Source organism: Trichosurus vulpecula, chromosome 4 (genome assembly GCF_011100635.1).
Source record: "Trichosurus vulpecula isolate mTriVul1 chromosome 4, mTriVul1.pri, whole genome shotgun sequence".
Classification (NCBI taxonomy): Eukaryota; Metazoa; Chordata; class Mammalia; order Diprotodontia; family Phalangeridae; genus Trichosurus; species Trichosurus vulpecula.
The window spans coordinates 403,434,758-403,447,903 of record NC_050576.1 but is presented as its reverse complement, the minus strand read 5'-3'; the positions used below and the strand labels follow the sequence as shown (position 1 = coordinate 403,447,903).

The following is a 13,146-nucleotide window of genomic DNA, read 5'->3' as shown; positions in this document are numbered from 1 at the left end:
AGATCAGTTCATGTTTTCCTTGGAGGCTTTTGATGCAGGCTCCTTGACTTTGTTGACTTCTTCTGGTTGTATGTTTTGGTCTTCTTTGTCACCAAAGAAAGTTTCCAAAGTCTGAGATTGAATCTGTGTCTATTTTCACTGCCTGGCCATGTTCCCAGCCAACTTACTTCACCCTTGAGTTTTTCATCGGGGTATGACTGCTTGTAGAGTAAAGAGTACTTTGTTCCAGGCTTGAGGGGATGCGCTGTTGTTTTTAGAGCTATTTCTATACAGCCAGCTCTGCCACACCAGCACTCCTCCTTCCCCCAGAACCTCCAACTTGGACCTGACTCAGATCTTAAGCAGGCTCTGCACTCCTGCTCTGATCCGCCACTTAATTCCTTCCACCGGGTGGGCCTGGGGCCGGAAGCAACTGCAGTTGCAGTTCTGTAGCTGCACCACCTCTGCCACCTCTGGGGCAGTGGTCGAACCGCAAACTCCTTTCACTCCCCACAGCTTTTCCCACTAAACTTCTCTGTTGTCTTTGGTGTTTGTGGGTTAAGAAGTCTGGTAATTGCCACAGCTTACTGATTCAGGGCGCTAGGTCCTGTTCTGCCCAGCTCCTGGTCTGGTTGGTCCTGCCACCACACACGCTGGGCTCTGCTCCCCTCCGCTCCCAGCTCTGTGCGCGATAGACCTCATCCAGTGCCCATCCAAGCTGTCCTGGGCTGTAGCCCTGCTTCTCTCTGCCGTTTTGTGGGTTCTGCAGTTCTAGAATTTGTTCAGAGCCATTTTTCATAGGTTTTTGGAGGGACTTATTGGGAAGCTCACACAAGTCCCTGCTTTCCAGATGCCATCTTGGCTCTGCCCCCTGATGATGAGGTTTTAAAGTGTTAACAGTTAGCAATGTCTTTATGAAGCATGTTCCTCTTCTTCTGATGGATTCAGAAAGGGTAATGCATTGGCTGAACTGAAAACTTGTCACAACTCATGGAGCTTTAAAAACTTATGCTGTAATTTGGAACTATGCCCAAATGGCTATAAAAATGTTCATACCCTTTGACCCAACAATACCACTTCTAGGGTTGTATCCCAAAGAGATCACACAAGTGGGAAAAGGACCCATATGTACAAAACATTTATAATGGCTCTTTTTGTAGTAGCAAAGAACTGGAAATCAAGAGGATGTCCATCAATTGGGGAATGGCTGAACAAGTTGTGGTATATGAAGGTAATGGAATACTATTATGCTATAAGAAATGGGGAAGATACGGACTTCATAATAACCTGGAAAAACCTACATGATATAATGCTGAGTGAGCGGAGCAGAAGCACGAGAAAATTATACACAACCACAGATATATGGATTCTGTGATGACTAACCCTGATAGACTTTGCTCTTCTCAGCAATACAAGGTGCAAAGACAACTCCAAAGGACTCATGATGGAGAGAGCTATCTACATCCAGAGAAAGAACTATGGAGTTTGAATGCAGATTGATGCACACTGTTTGCTCTCCTTTTTTTCCTTTTTTTTTCTCTTTTGTTTTTGTTTTTTGGTTTTGTTTCTTCTTTCTCATGATTCATTCCACTGGTCATAATTCTTTACAACTTGACTACTGTGTAATAAGTTCAATGCGAAGTTATATATAGAAGATATATCGGATTCCATGCCATCTTGGGAAGGTGTGGGGGAAGAAAATCTGGAACTCAAAATCATGTGGAACTGAGTGTTGTAAACTAAAAATAAAAAATCTTAAAGTTTGATTAAAAAAAGAAAGTTTGAAGCATATTGAGAAAATAAAGACATACATGTATTTCTGACATACAAATACATAGAATCAGTCACTCAAAAGAGCTCCAAATCTAAGACAACAGTAAGAAAGGACCTAACTTGGTTGTCTGTCAAAGGATTCAGAGACAGTGGAAGCATCAGACAACAGAGATCAGACAAGATTCAGAGTTGGAATGGACCACACAACCTGCAAGTAGCAGAACCTAGATTAGAACTCAGGCTTATTGATTATAAATCCAGCACCTTTTCACAAAATCATATCAACTAGATATGGAATAATGGATAGGAATCTGCAGTTTATATTAGAGAAAAGTCAAATTAAAATTTGTATGAATGAAAAAATTCTCATTTTCCACTCCTAACGTCGATCTTGACTTTTTAGACTTCAAAACCATTCTCAGTTACTAGGTTTCATTTATAAGCTTTCATCAGAGCCTGGAGCCTTCTTGCCCTGAAATATCCAAGTACCCTTGTGGCTTTCTCACCTTGAAATATCCATCTTCCATGCCTAGAGGTGAATTTTTCCTAGAACATCAATTTTGTGGAGGAGCCTAGGCCAGCCATTCCAGGCACTGCTGCTAACTTCCAGACTTCCCCGTTTCCCCAGGTTTTAGCTCCCTTTTGTATGTTGTCTTCCCCATTAGAATGTAAGCTCTTTGAGGGTAGGACCTGTCTTTTTGCTTGTATTTGTATATCCAGTACTTAGCACTGTGCCTGCTACATAGTAAGCATTTAACAAATACATATATCCTTCCTTCCTAAATCATGTTTTTAAGATATATTATAGTAGTGATTTTTTGCAAGTGTTACATATTGCTGATATTTCAATATCTCTGAAACAATTAAAGGACTAAAAGCATACCACGGGTACTAAATGTTATGAGGTTTAATCATTACCGATTTCATAAGACCATTTTCCATCATACGAGGTAATCCTGCAAAGTACACTTTAGTTTCCAGAAAACCATTGGTAGGTTTGAAAAGGCGAGTAGGGCTATTTATATTCATCACCGCTTCTTTGGCTATTTTAACACTTATGCTGTTTTCTAATTCTTCAACAGACACCTAGAATCAAAAGGAATATATTGTAGTTAGCTGCAGTGTTGGGTTTTATAAATTACTCTTAGAGCAGACAACAAAACTTGAATTAAAGTAATAGTGTTTGATCACAAATCCAAAGCAATGAGGAAAAAGACATATAAAAACACCAGTCTGCCATAAAATATTTTTTTTTAAATCCCAGTATCCTGCAAAGTGGAGATTAAACAAAATAAAATAGATTATATTGTAGATGAGGAGACGACTTTTTAATTTACTGTTTACGTGTGTATTTGGGACTTTTGAAGGTATAGGAAAACTGTATGATATTAAACACTTGTCTAATTAGTGACTTAAGAATAAAATTTTAAAGTAAAGGAAAATTGGCACTTCAAAAGTCCTATTACATAAAATATGTATATTTCATTTCTAGGATATTTAAAGAAATCCAAGTTACAGCATATCGAAAGATCTGAAAGCTAATTCTCTTTAACAGGATTTCATTTTTAATTAGGTCTTTCAATTATTTTTAAACTTTTGTTCAAAAGTTGTTTGTATATCAAGAAAATTGTCTATGCCAATTAACTGCAAGAAATATGCTTTTTTCATGTAAAACTATATAACTAAATATCAAAACCTTTCTTACACTATCCCACTGTTATAAAGTAGCATGACTGACTTTAGTGTATATTATTTTATGATCACAACAGCTGGGTTTTATGTTTCATCACAAAATTATTCCAGATAATTGATTTTCAGCTGAATTTCCTTCATTTGAAATTGTTTCTGTGAGCTTGATTAAAGCATACTCTATAACATGATTAATGTCAATGTTTTTAAGTTAATGCATAAACTAATATCAAATCAGGGGTGGAGAACCTGAGGCCTTGAGGCTACCTGTGGCCCTCTAAGTCCTTAAGTGCAGCCCTTTGACTGAATCCAAACTTCACAAAACAAATCCCCTTAATAAAAGGATTTGTTCTGTAACACTTGTACCCAATCAAAAGGCTGCACCGAGGACCTATCAGGTCACATGTGGCCCTGAGGCTGCACCCCTGAAGCCCTTTGGAAGTGCCTATATAAAATGAACATTTAATTTATATAGCTTTCTATCCCAAATAAGTTTCCATTAAACATTTTATAGCATAACTTACTAAGCTGCCAAACTTATAATCAGTAATATAGTACAATACAATACTATTCAAAATTTTTGATAAACACTCGATTGGAAATTATATATAAATTACTAAAAATCTTTTAATGTAAACAAAATGGATATATACATTCAGAACCTATCATATTTAAAAGTCTCTGAATTACTTATTGATATATGGTTCTTAAACCTTAATCAGTTGGAAAATTGCATTTAATCCTAAAAATAGGTTCCTCTAAAAGCAAGGCCATATCATGATATAATATACAATAATTTTGCTTTCACAAGAATCACTTAGTTTCAGGTAGTATAAGAAAAATTCAGTATTGTGTGTTGTTCCATACAGTTCAATATTCTGTCTCTGATAAGGGCCAAGTCATCAGAGATTGTAATAAGTGTCCTCCATGATCTTTGATGCCACAGGTTTAGGGAGACACTCTGAACACCTCTAACATTCTTTACCATCACTTGCCCTCTCAGAGTCTCAGTTTACTCACCTGTAAAATGGGATTAATAACATATGTACTGCATTTGTCAATGTTTTATAGCACTTTGCAGCCCTTTAAGTGCTATACAAAGGCAAGTATCTTCTGATTCTTGACTCTTCCTACTAATTCAATTCAACAAGCATTTATTATGCGCCTCCTATGTGCAAAGCACTGTACTAGGTACTATGGCACCTTTCCCTAAAATCAGGCAGGATTATGTAATACAAATAATTGAGGTATCCAAAAAGGCTGGATTAACTGGAACAGTGGAAGATCAGATAATATGAGTCAACACAAAATTCTGATTAAATAATTAATACATTTATGTATGGGAGGTCCATTATGGTATTCCTCAACCTATGAAATCAAAACCATGAAGGACAGCTACCATGATCTCTCATCACATGACCCTTATCAGAGACAACCTTCTGGCAGAATGTAGGGGATGCTATGGTGACAGTAGCTAAAGCATCAAAAGGAAAGTCCAGGGCCAGGTTGGAACCAATTTATATTGACTTGCAAGAGCTTATTGGTTGACATTCAGTAGCATATTTACTACACCACTGGGAAAGTCCCACAGGATGAAAAGCACCACTTCTTATGCAGTCACTTTCCTGAATTATCTTTTACTGGGAAGGTACTGGCACTCATCGCTACCAAAGTAGGAGATATAATCCTAGTATAGAGGAACCTGATCTTCTGATTTTACATAGCTCCTCAGTGCGTGCCAGCCATGACCTCTTAAATCAGAGGCCATTTGGGCTGAAAAGGGCTTTAAGAACATGCAAGTCCAACCCCCTTATTTTACAGGTGAGGCAACTGGAGCCAAGACAGGTGAAGCAATTTGCCCTGTGTTGTAAAACAAATTCATGTCAAAACTAGGACTTGAACCCAGGCCTCCTGACTCCTAACCCCACTTTTTTCCAATGTACATGCTATTTCTCAGTATTCTATTTTGACACTGAGCAATGATGATTAATTGCTGGTTGCCATGAACAAATGACTATCTATTCTGCTAAACAGAGAAGCAATAACTTCTAGTCTCCTCTTATTATAATATGGTAGTGACTAATTCTCAGTCCAGAGACAGGCAATAATCTCTTCTTACCTCTTCTTGAAAAAGAATTCTATGTGCTCTATTACAGAAAGCATTGCTCATGGTAACCAGAGTGAACGCTTATTTTGGACGATTAACTAAAATGTTTGAATTCAAAGCATTCCCACTGGAAAGAGGACACATCACTCAGCTTTTACTGCATATGTAAAAACCATTTATCAATTTATCTTTATGTAATGTTTAAAAAGTAATTTCTGTTTTGTTATCAAAAATATGTATCTTTTTTGATACAAACAACCGTTGAGTGTAGGGTGATAATTAGGCGTGGGAAATGCGTAAATGACAACAAGACACTGAATTTAGGCCTAGACAGGACCTTATAGATGATGATAATCCGTTTTTATTTCACAGATGAGGAAATCTCTCATAGCTTTATAGATACAGGGATAGAACCAGAGTCTCTCAGTTTCTGGGACAGTGCTCTTCTTACTTTGCCCCAAATATTCACCTAATGGAGGCAACTAAAGGTAAAAGTATAGTCCAGAGGCAGAACAAGTATGCCCTCTAAGATACACCTCAAACTTTATAAAGCAATAGGAATACCACAGATATATTGTTCAGGAATCAGTCATCATTCTATTATAACAATATGTAGTGTATTTTGCATCTATTTTACATAATGTCAGATAAACCTGAATTTAACATCAAGGTTGACATTTAATAAAGTGGCATTTGTTGTTGTATAACTTTTTGTGATCCTGTGGACCATACTGTTCGTGGGGTTTTCTCAGCTAAGATACTGAAGTAGTTTGCCAATGCCTTCTCCAGAAGTTGTCATTTAGTTGCTAATAAGAACAATCATTACTGAATTTTACAGAGATATAACAAAAGGTCACAAGCAAAATATGAGACTGAGAATCTTAAAACTTACTATGTTCCATAGGCCATTGTTAATAATTTTGCCACCACTTGTGACTTTAGTCCCATGTTCATTTTTGAACTGAATTTCAATCCTCCCATCACGAAGGGCAAGCAGGAACCATGCTGAATGATCAAGGGATTCTGCATAGAGTATAACACCTTCTGAGTCATAGGTCCGAAAATCAAATTCAGCTGAAAATCTAACAGTGGAATGAGAAATGTTATTCAACATGTGAAATTTTGGAAGGCTTAGTACGTAACTCTTTTAATTATATTGGCAAACATTTACTGTTTCAAAAGAGCAACTAATCTGGTTCTTTGGAATTAATAAAATAGAGTTAGGTCTTGGGGTAGATTCTCTTTTGATCTATTACTTCACATACAAATTATTCTGCTTTGTTTCTTGACTACAGATACATTTCCAAGTCAACAAATGTCTAACAAAGTTTCTATCTTGCCTTTATCTCCATTATTTATGGTTCTACCCCATTCTTCCCTCCAACTTTAGACTCTTACAAATCTGGTTTGAATTGTGAGGATTTTCAAACATAAGTTATCTAACTTGTGTCTCTTGCCCTCATCCAGTTTAAAAAGACAAAAATCTGGCTATTGGAATAATCTAAACAAGAAATGATGAGGGCCCAAACCAAGATGGTAGCTATGTAAGTAGAGAGAAGAAGTCACAGGAAAGATGTTGTGAAGGCAGAAACACCAAAATTTTACAACTAATTGGAGATGTAGGACATTTGGGGGAGTGTAGAAAAAGGGAGAGTTTGGGGGAAAGATAATCAGTTCAGTTTTAGACATGTTGAGTTTAAGATGTCCCCTGAACACACAATTTGAAATGTACAACAGAAAATTGGTGATGTGGGATTCAGAAGGAAGATAGTAGGCCTAAATCTATATCTGGGAGTCATCTGCATAGAGATAATTATAAAACCCATTAGAGCTTATGAGGTCACCAAAAAAAAAAACCAAAACTACTTGTTTTTTCAAAGGGCAAGGGGTCTAGAAAAAAACCGTAGGGAAAAACCACATATTTCTGGATGATGAATCAGTAGGAGAGACCTCAAAGGAGTGGTCAGACAAGTAGGAGGCAAACCAGAAGAGAGTAGTATCATGAAAACAGAGAGGAAAGCATATCCAGGAGGTTAGGGTGATCAACAGTGTGAAATATAACAGACAGGCTGAGTTCTTGGACTAAAAAAAGACATCACCGGATTAAGCAATTAAGAGATCATAGGTAATTTGGCAGAAAATGGTTTCAGTTGAGTGATAAGGTCAGAAGCCACATCACATCACATTTCTGTAATGAGATCCTTTACGTTTTCTTCGTAGTTCCCTATTTGTTATGTGTTGGAATCTACAAACACCCACCATATTGCATTTCTCCATTGTCCTCTGAATGACAATCATTTTTAATTCTTGGTAAACCATAGTGATCCATAATTTAAAGACATAAAACAATATTGGTAGAATATTGTTGGTATTTTATTGAGGCCATTGATCAGGAAGATGTTTGTAGTTGTGTGTTACACATAAAATAATACAATAGTTCTAAAGCTAGAGATAGAATGAAGACCTTTTTCCCATAGTTCTTTGGCAACATGCTTATAACTGTGTAAAGGTTATGCTAATCATAGATTGCAAAGGGTTTCTTGGGACTTGAAGATAATAAGAGCTTAAATCAGTAAGGAACTTAAGAGTCATGTAATCTTTCTGGTGCACTTTTGCTTTGAGATTTGCTTTGAAATATTACCAAAAGACTAAGAGAGAAGTCTTTGTCTTTGTAACTTAAATACTGTAAGGGACCCTTGGGCATCTATCAAAACTGAAAGGCACTATAGAATCCAGGCCTAATAGCTTCTCTGGAGGCAGTCTCTGGTTCAGACTCCCTGCCCTACAATGTAAGATGAGGGTCTTCCCTTGGGTGCTCTTGTCACCCCAGAGAAATATGCTATAGCCTTATGAAGGTGATTCTTCTGTTACTGCCCTACTACATTCCTACCATAAAATGACATTCTTGAGGAGGGCAGCCATAGCTCCAACAAAAATTACCCTTCCTCAGCAGTAATTGAAGGACCACCCTAAAGATATATTCCAATGATATCCTGGAAGTAGGAAGAACTTGGAAAGGCTAAATAGGTTTCCTAACACATTTCCAAAAGTTCAAGTGAGAAGAAACAGCTATTGTTCTGCAATACCATAAGATAGTTCTACTTGGTATCCTTTTGAACATTAAAACTGCACAAAAAATAGTTTTCAAAAGTTAAAAAGTATCCAGAGATAGGCAAGGTGGACTGCTAAATGTGACCACAGAATTTTTAAAAATCATTTCGCTTTTTAAAAAATCATTTTGCTTGGGAAAGGGGCAAAAATGTGATTGTTTCATAACCCTTTAAACATTTTTCTGGTCAAAAACCAAATCTGTGTACACTCAAATTCTTCCAGAGGTTCTTTCTCCTGTAAAGAGAATTTTCTTTGCAAAAAGATACTAAATTGACAGTTCAAAGGGTCCCATTCCATATAATATCTCTCTGGAAATCATCAACATCCTGATCTATCATAAAGGAGGGCAGTTAGTTGCTTCTCAGGCATTGTGTACTGATAGCTGGAGAACAACTGTGTACAACATGAAAGGGAAAGGAAAGGAAGACTTTTTCCTTAAAAATGGAAGTGAGCCATTAGACAAGAAAAAGAAACAGGAGGAAAACGGTTCCTCAGTGAACTCAGACCCACAAACAGATGATCATGAATTACCAAAAGGAATTCCCCCAAAAGAATATTTCAGCAGTGAATTTTTCTACTCTCCTGAAAGCAGGAGAAATATATTCTCCCCCAAAATGACACTGCAGGGTACCATTGTGCTCTGACATGTAAGAAAAGGCAAATCACACTATTTGGAAGAGGAAAACAAAATTCAATTTCATTCAGTAATTAAGCACCTACTATGGGAAATGCTGAACTGGATTTTAATACTAGTTCTGTCACTTATTAGCTGTGTAGACTTAGCCAGATCATTTGAACTTTTTGGACCTCAGTTGAACTAGATGATCTCTAAGGTTCCTTCTAGCTCTAAAGATATGATATATGATCCTACAAAAAATCTAAACAACATAGTTTGTGCTCTCAAGGAGTTTAAATTCTACCTGGGGTAACATATGTACACAGAAGCAGTGGTGGGATTCAGCTGGTTCTCTCTGGTTTGGCAAAACCTATACCTAATTTTATGTTGAGTTCAGCGAACTGCTTGTTAAAATGGCAATTGTAATCAGAGTTCTCTCTAAGGTGGGCACCTGGGCAGCCGCCCAATGTGGAAATCATAAATTTACATTACTTACTCTTTTTTAACATCCATCTGCTCAACAGTGTTTTCTAAGTGCCTGTAGTAATGTTCATTCTGTCTGTAGGAACTATGCTTGTAATATTTATGTATTCATTTCTTTTGTTTTTTTGTTTTGTTTTGTTTCATTTTCAGTTTTTGTTTTGTTTTTGTTTTGTTCTCATTTCTTAAAACTTATTATACCTTTGATGAAATACTACATTTTAATTCCCTCGTTTTTGGTACTTCAGTAAACAAACATATAACGTAAAGAGAAAAAGTGCCAAACAACCAGGGGGTGACAAGTTGTCATTTGTTTCCACTTTGTGTTGCACCCAAAATTCCCCCGAGATATCATGAGTGTGCTGGTGTTCCCTGAATGGTGAAACCAATAGGAAGCTGGGACACAATGAACCAATAGAAATACAGATTTCAAGGGTTATCTTATTGCTCATTTAGGAAGCCGTCGAAGTAAAAGAAAAAAAGAGTTAGAATAGGTAGAATGAGTTTTGGTTCTGCATATATTCCAACATTGGCTGCCGTGGTCACATGGCTGCTTTCACTCCATAAGGATACATTTTTGTCTAGCTTTGTGTATCTCTTTTATTGTTCTTATTTGAGTATTAAATGCATGAAATATTAAACTACCTTTTGGTATAGTTTTTTGTATACTTAAAACAGTCATTAGGGCGGAGAACCAGTTGTTAGTTTATTTGAATCCCACCGCTGCACAGGAGTGAATAGTGAATTCAAAGTAATTCAAGGAAGTACAGAGTGCTAACTGGGTGTGGAAATGCAGCAAGAGGATCAGGGAAAGCTTCATGGAAGAGACATTTGAGCCGATCCTTGAAAGAGGTTAGGGATTCCGAAAATCATGGATGAGGAAGAAATGTGTTTCGAACTTGGGAGAGAGCTTGTGCAAATACAAAGAGACAGGAGATGGAATGTATGGTTTTGGAAACAGCTAATAGTCCAGTCTGGTTGGAATGAGTTGGGTTAGGAGGGGTGAAGAGAAACAGAGAGGGAGAGAGAGAGAAAGAGAGAGAGAGAGAGAGAGAGGGACGGAGAGGCAGAAAGACAGACAGACAAAGTCAGAGATAACAGAAAGAAACAGAGATAGAGAGACACAGAAAGAGGCAAAGACAGACAGAGGGAGCCAGAGACAGAAAAGCACAGAGAGAAATGGAGAGAGATAGGAGATAAGAAGAGAAAGAAGCAGAGACAGATTTTTGGTTAGATGTTTCACAGTCTGATAAAAATGCCCAGATTTTATAGGTTTTTATATATAATATATATATGCATATATGTATATGTATATATGTATATGTACACACATATATGTATATGTACATACAAACATACCACCACCAGATTGCTGGAAATCTTAAACTCAACATGTCTAAAACAGAATTCATTAATTTTTCCAGCAAGCCCTCTCTACTTCTGAATTTCTTAATTACTATGAAGGGTACCACCATTCTCATAGTCACCCAAGCTCATAAATTATGTGTCATCCTCTACTCCTTATTCTCAGTCACCCTTCATAGCCAATATTTTCATTTCTACCTTCACATCTCATGTACATGTCCCCTTTTCTCAAATCATATAGCTATAACCCAAGTTAAGTCCTTCATCCTCTCTCACCTAGACTATTACAATAGCCTTTCAAATGCTCTCCTTGCCTTAAGTCTCTCATCACTCCAATTCATGCTCTGCTTAGCAGCCAAGGTGATTTTCCTAAAGTATAGGTATAACCATGTCATTCCCCTGCTCAAAGAACTCCCTGTTACCTTCAGGATCAAAGTGAAATTTCCTTATTTTTACGTTTAAGGCTCTTCATCACTGAGACCTTCCTAACCTTTCTATTCTTCTTCCTCTCCAAGATCCAGTGACACTGGTTTACTTGCATATTACTTACTCCCACCTCTGTACCCGTGCACTGACTATCCCCCATGTCTGCAATGATCTATTGCCCCCTAGCTTCCCTGGCTTCCTTCACAGCTTAGCTCCAATATACCCTTCTGTAAGAGGCCTCCCCTTCTCAGATTACTTTCATATATTCCATATGTATGTATTAAACTAGATGATGATAATGACTAGCATTTACATAGCACCTCCTCTTTGTCAGGCACTGCCCTAAGTGGTTTATACATCTTGTTTGATCCTTAAAACAACGCTGGGAGGTGGGTGCTATTATCTCCATTTTACAGTTGGGGTAACTGAAACAAAGAGAGGTTAAATTACTCGCCCAGGGTCACACAGCTGATAAATGTCTGAAGTGGGACTTACACCACCTAGCTGCTTACAAAAACAAGCATGCATTAAGCACCTATTATGTGCTAGGCATTGTGCTAAGCATTTTACAAATGTTACCTCATTTAATTCTCACAAAATCCTGAAAGGTAGGTGCTATTATTATTCTCATTTTATATAGGTAAGGAAACTGAGGTAGACTGAGGTTAATTGACTTATCCAGGGTCACACATATTACTAGTAAAGATCTGAGGTCAAATATCAGCTCGGAGCTTCTTGACTCCAGGTAAGTGCTCTCCTATCTAGAGAATTACGTATTGTCCCTCCCATTTGAACGTATACTCCTTAGGAGTTTTTAATTGTTTTTATTTTGCCTTTCATGTCTCCGTAACATGTAACACCTTGTCTAGCACATAGTGAGCACATAGTAAGTACACTCGCTGACTTGATGTAACACGAAGTGCTGAAGCACTGTTGTTTCCCTAGGGAGATTCAGTAACGCATACAAAGTCAGAACCATTCCTGTAAGTGGCTGTTAAGTTCTGAGGCAAGGAAGCTTACAAAATCAGTTCCAAAGAGGGACTGAGGCTCAAGTTCCACTTCTTCTGGCGATGAAGGGAGGAGAAGATGTTGAGATAGAGGCTTTAGGGGGCATCAGCCCCCAGTTCCCTGGGTATTCAGTGGTACTAGAGAGCTGATGTGGCGGTCCTTTATTAGATGAGAAGATGATATTGTAGGTATAGGTTACATCATAGCAGACAGTTCTGGGGCAATGGAGTGCAGGACCAAGAAGTCTCTAAACCCCATCCAGGAGAGTAATGGCAGCTCTGCTGCCTAGCTTTGGCCACCACATATTGCTTCAGGCAATGAGATTTTTATAACTTTGAAAACACTATCTAGAATTATGACTTAGAAACAAGAGCAACCATTTCCTGAAAATACCAATAAACACTGAGAGAATTGACAGAGTATTGAAACAGCTGATGTAAATAATTTTGTGTTTCTCTTCAAAATATCATTGTTTTAGGTTCATATACTCGGGAAATAATAGGAAGGAAAGAAACAAGCATTTATTAAGCAACTGGACTATTACTATATGTAAGACACTGTGCTAAGTGCACTGATACCTATAACAATCCTG

At 37.5% G+C, this 13,146-nt stretch overlaps 1 protein-coding gene across 1 annotated transcript in view; it reads right to left on the bottom strand.

Annotated features, from left to right (window-relative positions):
- Window positions 1-13,146, bottom strand: part of PROS1 (protein S) — a 124,868-nt gene that overhangs the window by 26,793 nt on the left and 84,929 nt on the right. The window contains exons 10-11 of the mRNA XM_036754676.1: window positions 6,441-6,630; window positions 2,671-2,838 (exon numbers count right to left, since the gene is read on the bottom strand). Coding sequence (XP_036610571.1) covers window positions 2,671-2,838; window positions 6,441-6,630 — 358 coding nt within the window. The remainder of the gene's footprint in view (window positions 1-2,670; window positions 2,839-6,440; window positions 6,631-13,146) is intronic.